This window comes from Nannobrachium achirus (genome assembly GCF_963921795.1).
Source record: "Nannobrachium achirus genome assembly, chromosome: 20".
Taxonomy (NCBI): domain Eukaryota; kingdom Metazoa; phylum Chordata; class Actinopteri; order Myctophiformes; family Myctophidae; genus Nannobrachium; species Nannobrachium achirus.
In genome coordinates, this window is record NC_137827.1 from 12,534,704 (window position 1) to 12,555,971 (window position 21,268).

The following is a 21,268-nucleotide window of genomic DNA, read 5'->3' on the forward strand; positions in this document are numbered from 1 at the left end:
CTCTTATTGTTCCAATAAATTGGATTCAGTTCTAAAAGGAGCTGGCTAAACAGATTTTGCAGGGGAAAAAAAAGTAATATAACTTAATATATTACATATTACTCTTGATTCCAAGTAATAAGTAATATAATATTATTACTTTTTCCAAGGAGTAATAAGTAATAAGTAACGATTACTCTCCTAAGTAATATTGCCCAACACTGGCTAATTGATGCCAAAGCTGCTCCCCATTGGCTAATTGATGCCAAAGCTGCTCCCCATTGGCTAATTGATGCCAAAGCTGCTCCCCCATTGGCTAATTGGTGCCAAAGCTGGTCCTCCATTGGCGAATTGGTGCCACATACATTCAGGTTGAGTTCAAAGCCCTGCTCCCTCATTGGCTAATTGGTGCCAACTCTGCACCCTCATTGGCTAATTGGTGCCACATACAGACAGCACTCATCGCCCTACTTGCATGCTCTCGTAGCGCCACAACAACAACAACAACAACAACAACAACATGACATAGCAGCAAAAAAAGGAAAAATCTACACCAAGTGAGTTAATTTCTTGGCCAATGTGACCCGGGGCGTGCAACAAACTTTGAATGCTTTGTGCCAAGATATAGGCCAGATGTATGCCACGCTTCGTCCCGGACTAAAGCCCTTTGCACACAGGACAGTTGCGTTTTTTCTGTTTGCTGCATGAATAAAACGCATTGGATTTGGTGTGCAATGCTGTGCGGAATCGGCGCTGCGGATCCCAAAAGGAGTCATAAAAGGAGTGATGAGTTTTTTACCGCATGCGACAAGACGCACAAATCGAACTGGGTTCGATCGAGAAAAAAGCGCAACGCCCGCAGCCACTCGTCGCACGGCTAATTCGGATCCGGTGTGCATGAGGTCGTAGAGAATCATTGTTTTCTTTTTACAAAATGAAATTGTCCGTTTTATCCGTACGGAACAACGCGCCTGTGTGCAAAGGTCAGATGTTCGAGCTCAAAAAGGAAGAAACAAGGTGGGGTCAAACAATGGTATTGCTTCCCTTTGGATCGATGACGTCATATTGATGACATCAGTCTTGCCCAAATATGGCGGACAACGTTGTTTTTCAAAACAATAATTTTTCTTGTGGCGACCAGGAATACAGTCCTCATAATTCTGCTGTAGTTGTGGCCCTCACTGCCTCACAAGCATAGTAATGCACGAACACACGTATGCACACACGCACACCCTCACGCACGCAGACAGAGCTTGCTAAAAAAAAACAATTGCACCATGCAGCAGAGATGATCGATTCATAATCTGTGACATTATGGCAGTGGCCCTCGACGTGGGGTCCCAAGATAAATGACTGATATAGTTAGGAGCCATAGGGACCCTTATGGCTGTGTAACAAATGGATCCAAATGGACCCGTCAGGGTTCGACTCGGGCATCTTTTGAGTTAAATTAACACAGAGGATTATGCAGTGTGAATTGGGGTCCCAGAGATTTAAATATACTTTAAATATAATTTATTTCAGTGGCATTCTTTTTCCTCTTTCTGTTGCTGTTTGTAGTCATGGCTGTCAGTTCCCACCTGATGTCATGCGGGAGTGCAGACTGCCCCAGTCTGTACTGAATAACTGCCAGCTTGCATAATGTCCTCAGACTGGGACATAAGTCCAAGATGTACAGGTGCGTGCCACATCGTCCGAGGAGGACGACGCGGTCTCCCACCATGCAACAGCACATCCTAGACATATGACCTGCTGGGCCTTTCCCCTTGGGCACAACCTTCTTCCTGGAGGAGGTGTCCGGGTTGAATTTCCACAGGTCATTGAAGTTCCGGTTTTCGTGGTCACCAAATATGTACAGCTCTCCGTTGTAGGTGAAGGCCGAATTGCACCAGCGTCTTTCTGGAAGAAGCTGCGCAGACCAGGTGCTCAGCCAGCAGTTGGTCTCTGTGTCAAACACTCTGGTGTTTGTGTCCTTCTGTACGCCGCCAAATACAAACATCTTTGTCCCGATGATGGTGGCAGAGTGCCCTGCCGATGCCGGAGTGCCTCTGGTTTTAATCAAAGACCAGACCATTGTATTAGTGGCTAACTTGTACATGTCATTTTTGTATCTAGTCAGCCGGTCGTATCCCCCATAGATATACATGACCATCCCCAAGACACAGGCCGAGTGGAAAGACCTTGCCTCTGGAACAGTCCCAGCGATGGTGGGCTTGGACCACTTATGGGTGTCAACATCAAAAGCATAAAGCACGTTGCAGTCTAACAGACCCGCAACACGGCCCCCCCAGATGTAGATGGTGTCTTTTATTAACACAGCCGTGTGGCCATGGCACATGGAGGGAACATCAGGGAGGGATTCATCTCCAGTAGTCACTGGGGGCAACTGCAACCAGCGCATGGACACAGTGTTGAAAACATGCACATGAATTTGATCCATGTTGTTGTACGTGTGGGTCTCCGCACAGAGGAACCCTCCAAAGCAGTACACCGTGTGTCCGAATGCTACAGCAGCATGATCAGCTGTCCTCGGTCCTCCTCTGTGATGGACTGCCCAGCGCAACATCATCCAATAGAATTCTTCTCTTTCTTGCTAAAAGAATGCAGTGCTATCTTGCACACTAGCACTTATATTGTTTGTAAGTGTGGCGCATAAACGTCACACTTGTTTAGCCAAACCATGATCTCCCTAATATAGCAAAATTGATCACCATCACCATTAGGGGTGGATATTGGCAAGACTCTCGCAATGCAATACGTATCGCGATAATACTTGGGTCACGAGGCAATAGTATCACGATATATTGCGAGTATTTGCGATACGATACTATTGCGATACGATTGCAATATATCAACTTTAAAAGCTGAAGGCGCAATTTGGCAGCAATTTTCTCGAGAGACCTCACTCACTGAACCGTGGGAAGGGGAAGTAGCTACTATAGGACATCTAGAGGCAGCGGAGTGTCAGGGCCGGACTTGTACCTTGGGTTCCTATGCATGGGAACATATTTTATTTTCCTCAAAGTATCGCGATACTACGGCCTTAAGTAGTGATACAGTATTGGCAAATAAACTACCACGATGTATTACCATATCGATTATATTGCCCACCCCAATCACCATAGCAACCAAGCCAGTGTTTCCAGCTGATTTTCAGGGGAATCTGTTAGAGTCACATTGATTTGTTGCTGAAGTTGTTGCTAATTACTTGCACCAACAGATTGCGCTAGTACTGCTGAGTTCGGTGATTTTGTATGTGGCGTCAATGTCCAGTCAATCAGGGACCAGCATTCTTGGTGACGTCACCATCAACAAGTGCGACCTGGCGCACAAGTAGGCACCTCGACTCGATTTCAGCAAAGCCGAAAGCAAGAGAGGACACCCAAGGGACACACAGGGGCGAAAACATAATCTATAATTTCGTCTTCTTCGCCCCTGGGTCTGTGTGTGTCTGTCCATCCTGTATCTCCTACTGCTGGACAAGGAAGAACCTCCACAAATAGTTTTTAATATCTTGGATGCCCACGACGCGCCATTAAAAAAGCACTGATGGCCGCGATTGTTATTTTTCTGTTCCGAGTGAAAGAAAATACTATCGCAAAATGGCAGTTATATCTGTAAATAGCAAGGTGGGCTGGGCTCACAGATCAACTCTATACTGTACATCAGAGCATACGAGCGGAGTGGAGCGCGAGCGGCGCGGCGAATGAGCGACATGAGCGAAGAGTGAACGGTACCATAGAACCCTGGAGCGCAGAGCGGCTTTCCGTCCCGCTCCACTCCGCTCGTGTGCTCTGCTGTACATCTACTGTCACCAGTGGCAGTATGGCTAATACATACATTGCAAATAAATTTACATCATCCTAAACATAATTAACACTGAATCAAAACGGTACTCCATCTGCAAAGTAGCCTACTTAAGCCAATAAAACAATTAAACTAGCAGACATTCGCAAGTAAGCAAAACAATCACTGTCACAAATAATGTAACATTCCATGTAAGTGTCAAAGATTGCTTATGTTTTATATCCTTCAGGAACCTGTCAGGGTGATAGATACAGTCCTTATTATTTTATTTTGAGACATTTTCAGAGGTAAAAAAACTATGCTCGTTAACTGTCCATTTTCAGAGGAAAAACTATGCTTGTTAATTATCTGGCAGGCTTTCATTTAATACACAATCTATTTAATATATAAATATATATACTGTATATATAATGGTTTGTTAATTAATAGAGTTACTAAGTCAACTGTGAAGAGGACTCTTTCTATTCCAATCTGGATGTCATTTAGGGTTTTATTCTTCAGCTATTAATTTAATTATTACGTTACATCAAACCCAAAAGCCACTGCACTTGTTTTTGTCAGTCCCTTCCTCAACCAAAGCCAACATTGTTGAGCGGACGGCATTGTGAGCCAGCACTTTATTATAAGTCTTCCTCAAAGGGGCCTGTTCTCCCTTTGTTGCCAACAGAATGTGAAAACAGTCATTACAGTGGAGGATTCAGAAAGCCATTTTATTAATATATTTTTAATGCCCCAGACCGGTTCTGTCAAAACTCAAGTTACAGTCTGTCAGCAGAGAATTACCAAGCAGGACTGGAGCTCAGTATGAAGATCTCTATTATAATGCCTTCGGCTCTTCTAATTCAGAAGACACCCAGTTTGGAACATTGTTTAAAAAGAATGTTAGATAGACAGAGTGAATGTTTCCATACTTTGAATTGTTTTAGGAAAATAAATCTTCCCAGCTTGGCGTCAAATTGTACGTTCCTTCTGGAAATGAATTTGCTTCGACATGTGTGGCCTTTATGCCTGGACTTTATGCCTGGACATTTTGAATGAGGGCGGAAAAAAGGCTCCAACTTGAAGTGGCAGATTCAGAATACTGTAGGTCAGGGTTCCCCAATAGTCGGCCCGTGGGCCATTTGCGGCCCGTGGGGGGCTACTGTCTGGCCCCCACCAACCCCAGTAATAATGGTGGTATAAGAGCAGCAACAACACTAGTATATCGTCATTGTCGGGTGGAAACCTTGTATCTCCAAATTTGTTTGTTCTTTCGCAAAGTAAAGCCCTGCTTCATCATACAAGGCCGTCTCACAAAAGTAGTGAAAACAGCAGATCTACAAGCACACAACGCCTCGCGGTGCGAGGCGTTGTGTGCTTGTAGATCGGCTGTTTTCACTAGTTTCAATCATTTTTAAAATGATAAATGCGAAACAAACGGTTGTGGACATACAAGATTTTCACCCGACAACGACGATATCTGAACTGTCACTGGAGTAGCGGGAGCACCACCGTCGCCCCCTGCAATGTTGTGGCCTTCGGCTTGGTACCCTAGAAATATTGGGTTTGATTGATTGATTGATTGATTGATTGAATGAGCATGAAATAAAGTCCAAAAATCTGTAACAAACATCTGACCCACCATAGTCAACAGAAAACGCAAAAAAAGCTTACAGCTTGTTTCCAAATTGTGGTCATTTACCAAGACATCGTAAAGGCAACACCAAAATATTGCATAGGCACCGTAAGCACATCATAAAGACGTCCCAAAGGCATCACAAAGATATTGCATGTTATTAAAACGGTCACTGAGATTCATTTTAAATGGGGAGTTTGAAACCTCACACTGAGACGACCTTGAGCCTTGTGCAATGTGTAGAACACTCACATGAACATATAATGGCATTTTGTAATTGTGGTTTGTGCTGCAGTGCTATGGCCAATTCTATCTCTATCCATGCTCTCTCTCTCTCTCTCTCTCTCTCTCTCTCTCTCTCTCTCTCTCTCTCTCTCTCTCTCTCTCTCTCTCTGTCAGCCCTCGTGACTTTGGCAGCTCATTGTGATTCAGTACAGGTTGTTAAATTACTGTTCTGTCACTCGCTGGCTTTTTCCTGGAAACACTGAACCAACAGCAAGGCAACACTTGTAGAAGCTGCTAACGCACGCACGCACGCACGCACGCACGCACGCACGCACGCACGCACAACGCACGCACGCACGCACGCACGCACGCACGCACGCACGCACGCACGCACGACGCACGCACGCACGCACGCACGCACGCACGCACGCACACACAGAGTAATAGGGATCAGTATGTGTGGTGGTATCTACATACATACTGTATGTGACATTTCTTTGTGTAGTTATGTAGTGGTGAAGGCAACCAGGTGGGGAAGGGATGATAACAATAGTAAACGATATACTGTATGATACTAATCATCAGCATAATGTCATTCACCAGGCTCCCTTCTACTTCTGACACTGAAGATTGGTTTTTCACACGTATGGGCCTTCGTCCCGAACTGGACGCCTTTGTGTCGATAAACCCACAAACCCCAACTCTTCCTCCCATAGAGAATACCACATAATGAAGCGGGTCGATACGTTGACCTACCGATGATGCATTTTGTATTCCCACCCTGAGAAGAAGATTCAACGGCTTCTTTCTCGTTTTCCAAATTGCTCTGGCACATTATGACTCCGTGAGGGTTGTGGGGAGGAGCAGATATAGATTTCTACAGTGATGGAAGAAGTGTACTCACATTTGGTACTTATAAGTAGTCTGTTACAAGTACATGTACCAATGTCTCTGGTTGACATTGGCACATTTCACTCAGGTTTTTTCATCTCACTCATGTCACTTTGGCTTCTGACCTCACTCAGCAACACAAAATAAATAAAATAAACAAAAATGTAAATAAAACAATTCACAGGAGGCAAGCAGTGATCACCCCATGATGTGCACTGCAATGTAGTTTCAAATGCACTACATTGCAGATGCTTTTTTGAGAGTAAAAAAACTAAAAAAGAAGAAGAAGACATGCATGACATGCATGATCTGGGCAGATTGCCCCAGGAAATGTGCCAATGTGAACCAGAGACATCGGTACATGTTCGGTATTTAAAATGTACTTCAGTAAAGGTATTGGCATGAAAATATATTTAAAGTACCAAAAGTACAGGTAGACCTACTCGTCATTATGCAGAAGGTCCCATTTCCCAAGTTTTCAAATGTATAACATGTATAAATAAATATCCTTTGAAAATAGAAGATTTACAAGCTGGTTAATTTAGGTTTTGCAATAATAGGCTAATCAAAATCTTTATTTTTATTTAAATTTTTATCCCACTATTTTGTAACCCATTTTTCACCCAGTGCCAATTGCCTAAGCTGTAATCCTGGGCGCCGCTCTCCCTCTGCCAACCTGTGGAGAGCCCCGAACCGGCTGGCCATGGGGGGAGGCATTATTATTAGAGACCAGGATTACTGCATGTTTTGTGATGGTATCTACCCTAGGAGACACAGGGAGAACATGCAAACTACACACAGAAAGAAAGTAAAAGTGTAATATTTGACCCTGAAATGTAGTGAAGTGGAAAATATGTTATTATTGAAATTTGGAAATACTCCAGTAAATTAAAAGAAACAGGCGCGTGCACACATAAGGGGGCTTGAGCCCCTGCCCTTTTATCCGTCTGTAAAAAGTGCCCTCTCCGGACCATGAATGCAGTTTTTTACTATCCTGAAAGAAATGCAAATGCCCTCTTTCCATGCCATACCCGAAGGCAGCGTTCAAGAGAATTGCCTTGTCCAAACTCTCCTGAACTTGAATGCAGCATCTCAATTCTTTCATCTCATGAAAGAATTGTCCTCTCTGTTGATTATGCTTAGTTCAGTGTGGTGTCACGCGCCGAAAATAGACGACCTCCAAGCTCACAGTTGCGACGCGTTGTGAGCTTGCTTGCTATTTTAAATATTTCCACCAAAAGGCCCTTTTAGAAATTTCAGCCCCTTATCTGCACGTCCCTGAAAAGAAATACCTCAAAATTGTACTTAAGTACATTACTTAAGTAAATGTACTTAGTTACTAGTATCCATCACTGGATTTCATTTTTTTATTGATCGAGAGCCTCTCTCTCCACTGTCCATTATGATAGTTCTGTAAACGGCCAGTGATTGATGAGGATGAAGAGGTGGACGGGGGCCCATCAGTCTCTGTTATACTATGATAATGGACTCTCCCAGTGGTTAGGCTGAGAGCCATGCTGGTTCCCAGCTGAAAGGGAAAGCTATTGACCAGTATGGATCAATGTGTGTGTGTGTGTGGCCTCAGTGGAGCATTGTGGAGATGGAATGAGGAGCTTGTTGAGGTGGGGTTCCTCTTGGGTGCTGCTGCTCATCTGAGCCAATATTTTGAAATTTGACCAAATTGGTACTTGGTCTGCTCCTTTTTTCCCTGTACACAAAACCTGTTGTGATGGGTGTGATGGGTTCAAGTGATTAATGTAAAAGCCCTATACTGTATACATTTCGGCCATTTGAAAATAGACGATCTACAAGCTCACAATGCGTCGCAATGTGACGCATTGTAAGCTTATCTACATCTACATTTGAAAACTTGTAATGAGACATTCTGCATAATGCTACTTTTGTTACTTTATGTACATTTTGATGTGTGCTTTTACTCAATTCCGGACTTTTACTTGTAACAGAGTACTTTTCCATTGCTGTGTTGATAACAAAAATGCACCTGGGACGTATCCTCAGTGATGTAGCCCAAGCTCATCGGGGTTTCGGGTCTCGCAACATCATACCCCTCACTTAGGTGACCCAGCCAGGGTTGATCAAGTCCCGACTTACGTCCCAGTAGCTACTCACGTTCAGTCCCATTAGGGAAAGACAGGACCATTCACCGCTCTGGAACTACTCTGCCGAGACTGGGAGAGGAAATCTGGGGCATGGAAGGACTAGGCTCTGTGGATTGACTCCTGTCCGGGCCCTTCCTTTGTCTCACCAGGTCCAGGACCTGTGCGTTGCACCAGACTCTAGCCCCAGACATTTCACTCAGGAGTTTTTTTGATGCTTTTACTTAAGTAAAGTATTTGGGTTAGACCCTCCAGAAAAACACGATTATGCGATTTCCCACACAATCAACCAAATCCCACTGATTATGCGGGGTTAGTGGTTCAATAGTTATACATTTTTATTTTTAAATCTATGTCCCAGTGTCACAGTGTCCAGGTACGAGTGGTGGTACCAGACACGGTGTTATGTCTCGCTTCTCTCTCTCTCTCTCTCTCTCTCTCTCTCTCTCTCTCTCTCTCTCTCTCTCTCTCTCTCTCTCTCTCTCTCTCTCCCTCTCTCTCTCTCTCGGTCATCCAGATGACAGGGTCATTCCATTTCCTCTTCCTTCTCATCCATAAAGAATTCATCACAGTCAGAGGACCTTTCAGCTGAACTCTGCACAAGGGGGGGCCCAGATGTTGATTTTTATTTGAACTTTCATTAATTATAATTTTAGAGCCACCTCGCTATTACAACTCCACAGTGACACATCAATGTTCCCGACGCCACACTTGAGCCTGATTTATCGCCGAGTGCCGGGTTGTCACTCACCGGAAATGGACGATCTACAAGCCTACAGATCTTCTCGCTCTCAACCCGTCGCAAGCCACCGCGATTCGTTGTGAGCTTGTAGATCTGCTATTAATTCGCGGCGTGTGACACAGTGAGAAAAGCATCAATCAGGCATGTACAGCTGCCAAAGATGTCAAATTAAACGTATTAATGATGATTGATAGGAGCAGAGTGATGTGAAGTCAAGCATTAGCCCCCTCAGCGAGATGCGTACGTGAATCAATCACTGATACACGCACGCACGCACACACACACACATGCACGCTGCGCACGCGCCACACACACACGCACAGTATCAACGACTGCCATCTGTCTGGCAAACTAAGTTGTGCTTCAAAGTGTGTGATGTCTCCTAGGGGTGCAGTCCAGGCTGGAAGTGCCACCATCCAATCAATCCGGGCTATTTTGGGAAGCTAGGTTTTTAAAATAACTCCCATTCATTCATGCCCCAACACACCCCCTTCCTCCCAATACAATTAGCCTCTGGTGTAGTTGCAATTAATCAAAATTATAATGCAGGCAAAACGCATTCAATAACTCCTGATTTGCCACAAAGTAATTATTCATTCCAGGCTACATTTTGTAAGGAGAGTCTCTCTCTCTCGGATCTCAAGGTCGGTGCAGGATTCCAGTGCAATTGATTTGCTGACGTGTGATGCGAGAACCATGCGTCAAGTGTGCAAATCGACGCATTGATTTGCAATTTGAGTCGGCTATAAAGATATCGTATTGGAACTGTATATACACCAATACATTGTGTGGTTTTCATTTCTTTCTGTGATACTTTCTTACTCAGAAATTGTCTGACACTTATTATCCACTTAAACCCCTCTATACTTAGTCGACAAGAGTCCCCACTGGGCTCTGTACTAAGTCCCCTAATATTTCGCCTCTACACCAAATTTGTTCACCAAAGTTGCTGCGTATGTGCTAACTTCCAGGTCTCTGACTGATTTCTCCCATGCATGTCCCTTTGTTTGCCCTCTAATTAAAAACCTCTGGTAATACTATTTACAATTCCAGTCTGCTCCCTGTAGGACCCGCTTTTCTCCACACCTCATCATTGCTCTTCTCAGTGGTGGTACAAGTATTATTTGTTTTTTATGTATTTATTCTAACTTAGGTAACTTAAACTAAAGGTAGCAATATTGCAATTCTGCAATATTAAAGAGGTGGTGCCATAGTTTTGTACTGAGTAGAAGTAAAACAACAGAACATTGGAAATACTGCAATAAAGTAAAAGAAAAAAAGCCTAAAGATTGTACAGTACTTTTACACCACTGCTCCTATGTTTGTGTTCTGCTCTGTTCTTGTTCTGTTCTTGTCCTGTACCATCAAATGAAACGTTTGGTACGTTCCTCTGCCTATCTCTTCAGAACTCTGCATATTTTATAATGTTTAAACTATACACGAATCCACAGAGCAGAACCCAGCGCCAAGCCTTTTGTTTAACTACAGAAAAAGCACCTTCACTGGCAGCATGAAAGGCAGACGGAATGGGCAGATATGAGATTTCCATCCTTCTGTACTTTAGCATTCAATAGAAGTGCGATAACAGCGATAACAGTCTGAGACATTGCAGGTGAAGCAAGCTGATAAAATTATGACAGTTTCCACAACATACCCCTGTTCCTGTACTCAACTTAACGTAACAAACGACAACGACAACGTAACAAACCTACGCAATGACAAAGCTACACAACGGCAAACCTACACATGACAAGCACACACAATAACAACCTACACAATGACAAGCCTACACAATGGCAAACAATAGAGGGTATGCGCATGCATAGAGTGAATGGAAAATCGAGTGGCAAATCGAGTGGCAAAGTGAGTGGCAAAGTGAGATTAACGTTGTTTAACATCGTTTAAAGCAATCAGATAGGACTTAACTTTTTGGATGTCTAAGGCTTTCAAGGCCAAAAAGTAGTTTTTTGCCACTCAATAGGTGTTCCTGCATAACTTCCTGGTACACTGATGATGTCACGCGCATACCCTCTATACAATACACAAGAGTGAAACGACACTTGTCCCTTTTCCTTTTTTGCACCAGTTCAGAGTGTTTCCTCCAAAAATGAATTGTTTCAGAACCCTAAAAGTTGGTTAGGAACTGGAACCAAAAAATACTTTTCTTGCCCCGAACTGGGAACCAAAGTGGGCGTGTCACTATTCTACCGGTCGGAAGATGCAGATGTGTGTTGCAAAAGCAAGCGAAAAAACATAATTAAAAAGAATTGTAACTGCCATTGACAACCCGTTCGATGGACACTTGGACCAGTCATATTCAACACATTTGCTGTCCAGGGCTGGAATCAGAACCTGGAGCAAGTGGGGATTCCTGCCCATACTCAAAATAATGAAAATGATTAATTATTCTCAAAATTAGGTTTATTAGTGTAGCCACTGTTTCTTTGACTTAGAACATGTGAACTATGCTCAAAACCGTGCTTTTTGGAACATTCAGTGTCTTTGCAATTGTTTTATATCCTTTTCCTTTTTTGAACAAAGCAGTAATCTCTCTCTGAACTTTTCTAACCATTCCTTAGACTTGTTTCTAACTGCTCTAATCACTGTTAACAAGTCAACAAACTTTTAGTCAGGTCAGGTTGCAAATCTGATGCAACTATTTAAGCCAATAATTAGTTGATTGCAGTAGATTACAGATGTTTTCAGGTGTAATTAAAAGTTGAATAATCGAAAATGAAAGTGGTATTTAGCATTGAATTTGGAAGAAAAAAAAACACCACAAATATTACTTTTGTTGAGCTATTTACATTGTTCTTGTATGATTTATTTATTTCGTTCAGTTGACAGTTTGTGAATTTAGCCAATAAACCAGATTTAAAAGTTGAAGTTCTGAAGTCTTGAAGCTCTTAGCTAAAAGGTTGAGGAAATGTAATTGTTCGAGGGAGATCATTAGAGGAGTCATGTCTAATTTGCCTTTGGAAGCAGATTGTGTTTAAGTGCAAATCTTGTTTGAAAGTTGCTAGTACCCTATTATTATTCATATTCACAACTCAACACAATTATCCATCCAAACTCATAATGCACCTGGCATTAATGCTCCTTCTGTCTATGTCTGTCTGAGTTTGATTTATTGGACATCGCCATGACCAGACAACTCTGTCTCAGCACCACATTATTATTATGATCATTATAAGAGGGCATCAGCCGTCATCTTGTATCACCCTAATGTTTGCAGCATATTGGTGAAATCGCCCACGCAAACATTTACCCCACAAACCGCCATACAGACCCCCCTCAAACTAGAGTTGTTCCGATACCAATACCAGTGTCGATACCGCCTAAAGCAGGGATACTCACAAGGGCCTTTTCCACCGGCAAAGAACCGGTTCTGGTTCTTTCTCCCGCCCATGGGATGAACCAGAGGTGAGCTTTTCCACCGAGAACCGGAGTTGGTTCCGAACCGTAAAAGTTGTTTCCGAATGGGAACCACAAAATCCTTCTGGTTCAATCATGGTTCAATCTGGTGGAAATGCAAGTTGGTTCGCAAGAACGAACCAAGGTTCCAAGAAAGTTGAAAATGGCAAGGGGCCAGGGGCCTGTTGATAAAATGACAACATTAATGATACTTGATAACTTCTCTTCGTCTTTCATTGACGCTTTAATATTGTCCATCTTGACAACTGACAACTTTGTTTTTTGGCATTAAACATAGTGGTGTTGAATTTGCATGAGATGGTAAAATGAAAGCTACAACATGTTGGTGCATACTGTGGCTCATCTTTGCTGCTGCTCTGAAAGGGTTCAGGCAGTCTTGACATTCGGTTCACACAGTTGTATTCATGTTATATTAATGTAATTGGGCTAAAGATAAGATAAATAACTTCATTCTGTTAAAAAAAGAAAAGGATTTTTTTGATTGATTAATACGATTGATTGATTGATTGATTGATTGATTGATTGGTGGGACAGTTACACATTATTATGTGTGACTTATCAAACACATTATTTGATAACTTCTCATCGTGACCTTGCGGTCGCTACTCGCCATTATGGCGTTTTACCTGTACTCTTACAGCTCTATTTACATACTTTTGTATTACTAATTTTAATTCCTAGATCAGAGATTCTCAAACTTTAAAAAAAAAATGTCATGGACTCCCATAAATCTTGAGAGTGTACAAATACAGGTCCATTTGGTTCCATACGCACTCCCATTTGTACACACTCCTTACAGACCTGTGAGAGTCCACTTGGTTCCATTTGAACACTCTCAGACTTACAGACTTACAGACGTGTTTTGGAACCCCCCTCAAGGAACCCAGAGAGTCCCTTGGACCCCAGCTTGAGAACCACTGTCCTAGATTTATTTTAAAATGACACACTGGTATCGGATCGGTACTTGGTATATCGACCGATACGCAAGTTATGGACTCAGTTATCGGAATGGGGATGGTAAAGAAATGGTATCGGTACATCTCTACATGAAATCCCCTCCACGTACACCTCCATCCAAACCTCGCCACTCTTGTGGACGCAGCCGTTAACTGTCCCCTTTGTTCTCTTTGCCCACAGCGCTTACCGTTTGGATAAAATCAACAGTGACATGCGTAACTACATCACCAATTTCGCTGCAGACTTGAGGTGAATGCAAGCTTGCTCCTCCGTCCCCTCTCTCTCGCTCTCTCTCTCTCTCTCTCTCTCTCTCTCTCTCTCTCTCTCTCTCTCTCTCTCTCTCTTCCTCGCCGCAGTGGTCTGGCCTCCTAGCAGCAGTGGTGGAAGAAGTACTCAGCATGTGTTACTTAAAGGGATATTCCACTTTCAAAAAAACTTTTGGTCATTTTATCATCTAATCAGGCTTTTTATGAACATCCTGAACAGTTTTGAATTTACTTCATTCAATATTTAGATATTTGGCCCGGGGCCTCTCCACGTATACCTTCAGGTTCAGGTTCAGGTTTATTAGTCACATGCATATCCATACAGGTACAGACATACAATGAAATGCTTGTGCCAGGAGCACTCTCAGCCTTATTACACACAAAAACATCAACCCACAACAACAAGACAACAACAAGTCACCCAAGACAACCCAAAAACAACAAAAACCATACAGTGTAACAGTGTACAGTTTAAAAACTGCGTACAGTGCACATGACTACCTAGGTCTCGCTTTCATCTCTTCGTTAAGCAACCTGATTGCTTGAGCATAAAAACTATTACTGAGACGGGTGGTGTGCGATGAGATGCTCTGGTAACGTTTTTTGGATGGGAGGAGATAGAACAGGGAATGGGCGGGATGACTGCTGTCCTTTAAGATGTTCTCTGTCTTTTTCTTACAGCGTGTGTTATAGATTGTGTGTAGCTGTGGTAATTCTGTGCCAATGATTTTGGCAGCTCTCTTCACAATTCTCTGTAACTGTTTACTGTCTTGAACAGTCACGTTACCAAACCACACTGTGATGCAACCTGTCAAAACACTTTCTATGGTACAGCGATAGAAATTTACAAGAGCCTTGGTGCTCAGACCAAATCTCCTGAGGCGCCTCAGAAAGTACAATCGCTGCTGCGCTTTCTTAAGGATACCTTTGCTGTTTAGAGACCATGTGAGTGAGTTTGTTATGTGAACACCCAGGAATTTGAAACTGTCCACTATGTCTACAGGTGAACCATTTATGGTTAAGGGACTGTGATTGACTTTAGACTTCCTAAAGTCAACGATGATCTCTTTTGTTTTACTAACATTTAGAGAGAGATTGTTATTCTGGCACCATAGGGTTAGCTCTTCAATTTCCCTCCTATAGGCCCTCTCATCATCGTTGGATATTAGTCCTATAACCGTGGTGTCATCTGCAAACTTGAGAATAGAATTATTGCCACACCTGGCAACACAATCATAGGTGAACAGACTATACAACAAGGGACTGAGGCAGCAGCCCTGGGGCGCTCCAGTCCTGGTCAATATCTTAGATGAATGCTTGTTCCCTATTCGTACAGATTGTGGCCTGCCTGTCAAAAAGTCAAACAGCCAGTTGCAGATACTACTGCCAAGACCAAGACCCCTGAGTTTCAACACAAGCTTAGATGGTACAATCGTGTTAAAGGCAGAGCTATAATCTATGAAGAGTAGTCTGACATAAGAGTTATTTTTCTCCAGATGTTTCAAGGCAATGTGTAGTGCGAGAGAAATAGCATCATCGACTGATCTATTAGCACAGTATGCAAACTGTAGTGGATCAGTATTGGCAGGGATAATGTGCGTTATATGTGATATAACCATTTTTTCCAGACACTTCATAAGAACAGAGGTCAGAGCCACAGGGCGATAATCATTAAGACAGGCGACAGGTTTTTTTCTTTGCTATGGGTACAATTATGGTTTCCTTGAAACACAACGGTACCACACACAATGACAGGGACATATTAAAAATATCAGTAAAGACCCCCGACAGCTGGTCGTAACACAGCTTAAGGACACGTGAGGCTATCCCGTCAGGGCCGGCCGCCTTATGAGTCCCAACGCTTTTGAAAGTTTTACTCACATCTCGTTGTGTCACCTGCAGCTCCACCGCACCTGGTGTTCCCCGCACCGGTGTAACTGGGTCCGTGTTGTGAGTTTCAAAGCGGGCGAAAAAGTTATTCAATTCGTCCGGTAGAGAGTCCGAGGTGTTAATAACAGCCGGCTTCGGTTTGTAATCCGTAATCGCCTGCAGCCCTCTCCACATACGCCGTGCGTCACAGCCACTGTAGTTGTTCTCCAGTTTGTCCCTATATTGTCTCTTAGCGTCTCTGATCGCCTTTCTCAGGTCGTATCTGGATTTTTTATAGCGTTCCTCGTCCCCAGATTGAAAGGCGGCTCGGCGCTCTCTCAGCTTCAGACGAGTGTCATAGTTCATCCAGGGCTTCTCGTTGGGATAGGAGCGAACGGTTCGCGCTGGGATGCAATTATCCACACAGAATTTAACGTAGCTGGTGACAGTGTCAGCGTAGTCATCCAAACTTGTGGCTGAGTCTTTGAAGATGGACCATTCTGTCGATTCAAAGCAGCCCTGGAGTTTAGATACATTATCTGTGGACCAGCACTGCACAGACCTCACCTTGGGTTGCTCGGACTTCATTCTCTGCTTGTAGGCAGGTAGAAGTAACACAGCTCGATGGTCAGATTTCCCAAAGTGGGGCCGTTGGATCGCTCTGTAGGCAGCCTTGATGGTGGAATAACAGTGATCGAGCGTCTTGTCGTTCCTTGTTGAGCACTTAACGTGCTGGTAGAAGTGTGGCAACACCGATTTCAAGTTGCAGTAATTAAAGTCCCCCGCCACGATTGATATGGCCTCCGGGTGCTTATTCTCCTGCTTGCCGATGACATCGCTCAGCTCGTCCATAGCCTCCGATGCATTCACTTCTGGTGGGATGTATACAGCCGTTAGCAACACACAAGGAAACTCCCTGGGTAAGTAGAACGGTCTACACCGTAGTGTTAGATGTTCCAACACCGGCGAGCAGTGTTGGGAGACTATGTCCACATTAGTACACCAAGAGTCGTTGATGTGAAACAGAACACCGCCCGCTTTTGTCTTTCCTGTGTTTTCCAAGGAACGGTCCGTGCGGAACACAGAGAAGCCATCTAGCTGTACCGCCCTGTCAGGGACGTCAGCTTTCAACCACGTCTCCGTGAAACAAAACACACAGCAGTTCCTTATATCCCTTTGAGAGCGCACCCGGTTTCGGAGGTCGTCCATCTTGTTGTCTATAGCTTGGACGTTGGCCAACAATATGCTGGGAATGGGTGGTCGAGAGGGACGTCCTCGTAGTTTCACTAGAGCGCCACCTCGCTTTCCCCTCTTCCTCCTGTGGCCACGCCATGGTGGAACCGGGTTGTTGTTGTTGTGTAGCTCTCTCGGCAGATCCCGAGGCATCAAAACGTCTGAAGTAACAAATCTCATGTCCAGTAAAGTCTGGCGATCATAGGTCATCGTACAAGACGCGTTTCGTGCAAAGACAGTGACATACAACATTAAGACAAGCAATAAGGCGAGAGCAGCTCTCAGCGTGTCGCCCTGGAACGGCGCCATCTTCGTCCCCCCGACTTTCGGCAGCAACCGCTCACTGTCGCAAAGCCCATTGTAACGTCAAACTCCATTTTAACCATGATAGATTCATTCAAGTCACCCATTATTTTCTTCTGGTGACTCATACTACCCTCCTAATATGTGAGCAGGCCGTGCTTTTTCGATAACTTTTCATTTATTTTTAATGATTATTTGGGAAAATGGAAACAAATTTATACAATAAAAAAATGACAACTTATTAGGAGGTTAGTATGAGTCACCAGAAAAAAAAATAATGGTTGTTTTTAATGAAATCTATCATGGTTAAAATGGAGTTTGAAGTGTGTGTATGGGGAGGCGTCCTGCAGGAGGAGGGCCTGATAACAGTAACATCAAATATCTAAATATTGTATCAAGCGAATTAAAATCTGTTCAGGGTGTTCATAAAAGCCTGATTAGACAATAAAATGATCAAAAGTTTTTTTGAAAGTGAAATATCCCTTTAAAGGACGACTTCGACTTCACCACTTTTCAGCCTATCTTAATATAATTGGTCCTCACTAATGTTCATGATAAAATAGCATACTTGTTTTCTACTAGGGCTGTCTCTCATAGGAGGGCTGTGTGACATCATCGATGGGGAATCCAAGCTAATAGAAACTGCAGGCTTTCTATTCCTGAAAAGTTGCAATATTATAATGGAAGCCATTGTTCTCATGATAAAACAAATCTAAAAAAATATATATATATATATTTACATTTTGTTTAAAAAATAAATCTGCCAAACAATGATGTCACTGGCAGACGGGTTTCTTACCTGCCCACAGCCTTCCTGAGAGAGACAGAATGAGAAATGTTTTTGCTATTTTATTGTGAACATTAGAGGACCAATTATATGAAGATAGGTTGAAAAGTGGTGATTTAAAGTAAAAGTATTGATAGTGCAATGTAGAAATATGCTAAGTAAAAGTCTGGGTAATCGAAATTATTTGAGTAAAAGTACAAAAGTATTGGCAAGAAAATGTACTTAAAGTACCAAATGTAAAAAAGTATTTATTTTGCAGAATGTCCCGTTTCACTAGTTTTAAAAGGTATAAAAATCACTACGTGTCGCTTGTGCGCCGCGGTGTGAGCTGGTCGGATTGGCTATTTTCAAATAGCCAAAGTATAGGGCTGAAGTGGTTCACGTGTGTTTCTTACTTTTTTCATAATAATCTACATATACAAAGTAACTAATGTTTTCAAATAGTCGTGGTGGAATAAAAGTACGATTGAATTATGTGGTAGTGGAGTAGAAGTAAACTATTGAAAACTGGAAATACTCCAGTAAAAACTCAAGTAAGAAATACCCTGAGATTGTACTTACTGTTAACAATTTTGCTGCCATTTTAAACATAGCTCTAGTAAGCAGCTGCCAAATTGTCCTTACCTTTTAACGTGGGCACGCGCACGCATCGTGCACAATCTGTGCGCGACTCATCTAGTAGACTGTAGACTCGGTGACAAGCTTTAGAATAAAAAAAACCCCATTGAAATAGACATATCCGTTGCCACGCTGTATTCCTGCTTATCCGCCAGTGTTTACATGAAAAAGCATTGAAAAAAGCCAACTGTGCGCTATGGTAACAAGTGGACACGTTCGCGCACAAAACGCACGATATGTGCGGGGATCATAATCCAGGCGTGTAGAGACTGGATCAAAGTTTCCAAACGCAAAAATCCGATTGAAAAACGAGCGTTCCATCGCCGAGTAGCTTTCTCCTCTGTTACACTGTAAACCAACAGAGGCGGGACTATGGCCCAGGCTCAGACAGGATACGGAGAGCTAGATCCGGTCCAGACCGGAAATGACCGGATACAGTTAGGGGGGCGGGCCTAAAGAGCCAGAATCAGCGAAAATTTGCGATAATACTTTTAATCCTTTCATAATGATTAAAGCTAATTAAACTTCCGGGTTCGACGGGCATGGCACCGCGGTACAGCGGGAAATCTACGGTTTCTACGGGCATCGCCCAGAATGAGTTAAGTAGGGTACTTGAGTGCATGGTTACTTACCCGTATTTTCCGGACTATAAGGCGCACCGGACTATAAGGCGCACTGTCAATGAATGGTCTATTTTTGTACTGTTTTCATATATAAGGCGCACCGGACTATAAGGCGCACATAATAGACGCTACCGTTGCGTTATGCATCCAACAGATCGAGCTGTGCTAAAGAGAATGTCAATGTCAATGAATGATCCATATATAAGGCGCACTGGACTATAAGGCGCACTGTAGTTTTTTGAGAAAATTAAAGGCTTTTAAGTGCGCCTTATAGTCCGGAAAATACGGTAGTTACTTTCCACCACTGCCTATGGGCCAGCTGTCTCTCTGCTCTGCTGATAGCTACTCACACTCACACAGGCATGTGCACACATAGACATCAAAGGGGCCTTGAGCCCCTGCCCTTTGACCCGCCTGTAAAAAGTGCCCTCTCCAGACCATGAATGCCGTTTTTACTGAAACGCAAATACCCCCTTTCCATGCCATACCTGAAGGCAGCATTCAAGAGAATTGCCTTTTCCAAACTCTTATGTTGAAAGAATTGCCCTCTCTGTGTAGAAATCGATGCCGTATGCCACATCTTCAGTATTGACTTGATTATGCTTAGTTTGGTGTGGTATCAAGCACCGAAAATAGCCGACCTCCAAGCTCACAGCGCGACGCGTTGTGAGCTTGGAGGTCTGATTTTCAATATTTTCACCAACAGGCCCTTTTAGATATTTCAGCCCCTGCCTCTCTAACATTCTCTGCACGTCACTGGCTAGACTCACAGAGTCAACAGCAGACAATGAGAGGCTCACCTGGGGCGACCCCGCATCTCTCCCCCCCCCCCCCCCCCCCATCCCCCTTCACACACTGTCAAGGCACAATCAGGCGCAGCAGACTCACTGTTAATCATCTTAGCTGAACGCAGTGCTAAACCTCATAGCGACACGCAATCCCACGCATTCCCGGCGGCCATAAAAGCTTGAAGGATTATTGCGTTATTATTGTGGCGTTTTTTTTCTGAGACGCGAGACCCGATAAGAACTTATCGATGTTTACAGTGGAATTATTACTTCATCATTTCCCCCCGCGGCGGCGGCGTCTCTCTCGCGGACGGTGCTCCGGGAGTGCTCTCAGAATGGTTGATATTGCTCTGCCTGGGCTGTGTGTGACACGGCGAGATGGATGGCGGGACTTTTTAATAACACTGACCTTTTCCATACAGACAAATACCAAAAAAGTTACTCATCTTTGTCTGACAGTGGAATTAGATCTGGCAAGGGTGAACTCTTGTTTTGTATCTGTATAGCCTGTGTCACTCCATATAATCTTCTCAGCTCTTATCTATTTTTTGTTCCTATATCTGCTCCGTTTCTCTACTTTCCGCGAGCTGCATTTCTCTCTCTCAATCGAATTGACCCGGATGACCCTGGGATATTCTCTCTCTCTCTCTCTCTCTCTCTCTCTCTCTCTCTCTCTCTCTCTCTCTCTCTCTCTCTCTCTCGCAGAAGTGCTGGCTCGCTAACTAGCTCCTCATTTGCAATTCCCTCGTTTCAAAGCATTGATCGGATGCCTCAGCACAATGGCGAATCGAACTGCCGTTTTCAGGATGCTGTTCGACACCCGTCGAGCAATGATTTTTAGCGAAGAGCGGGGAGGGAAACGTGAGCCCCTCCTCGGAGACAATGTCATAATCGGTCTCTCTCCCCCGTGACGTTCAGCACCTCTGACGTTAATGGCACCTAATTGTTTTTGTCGTGTTTGCTGCACCTGTGTAATCATAATCAAATGACTTGAATTATGTCTAATTGACCCG

At 43.6% G+C, this 21,268-nt stretch overlaps 1 protein-coding gene across 1 annotated transcript in view; it reads left to right on the forward strand.

The window, feature by feature from the left end:
- dlgap2a (discs, large homolog-associated protein 2a) overlaps positions 1–21,268 on the forward strand; it is a 471,572-nt gene that overhangs the window by 336,646 nt on the left and 113,658 nt on the right. The window contains exon 8 of the mRNA XM_080750728.1: positions 13,949–14,017. Within this exon, the coding sequence (XP_080606854.1) occupies positions 13,949–14,017 (69 nt within the window). The remainder of the gene's footprint in view (positions 1–13,948; positions 14,018–21,268) is intronic.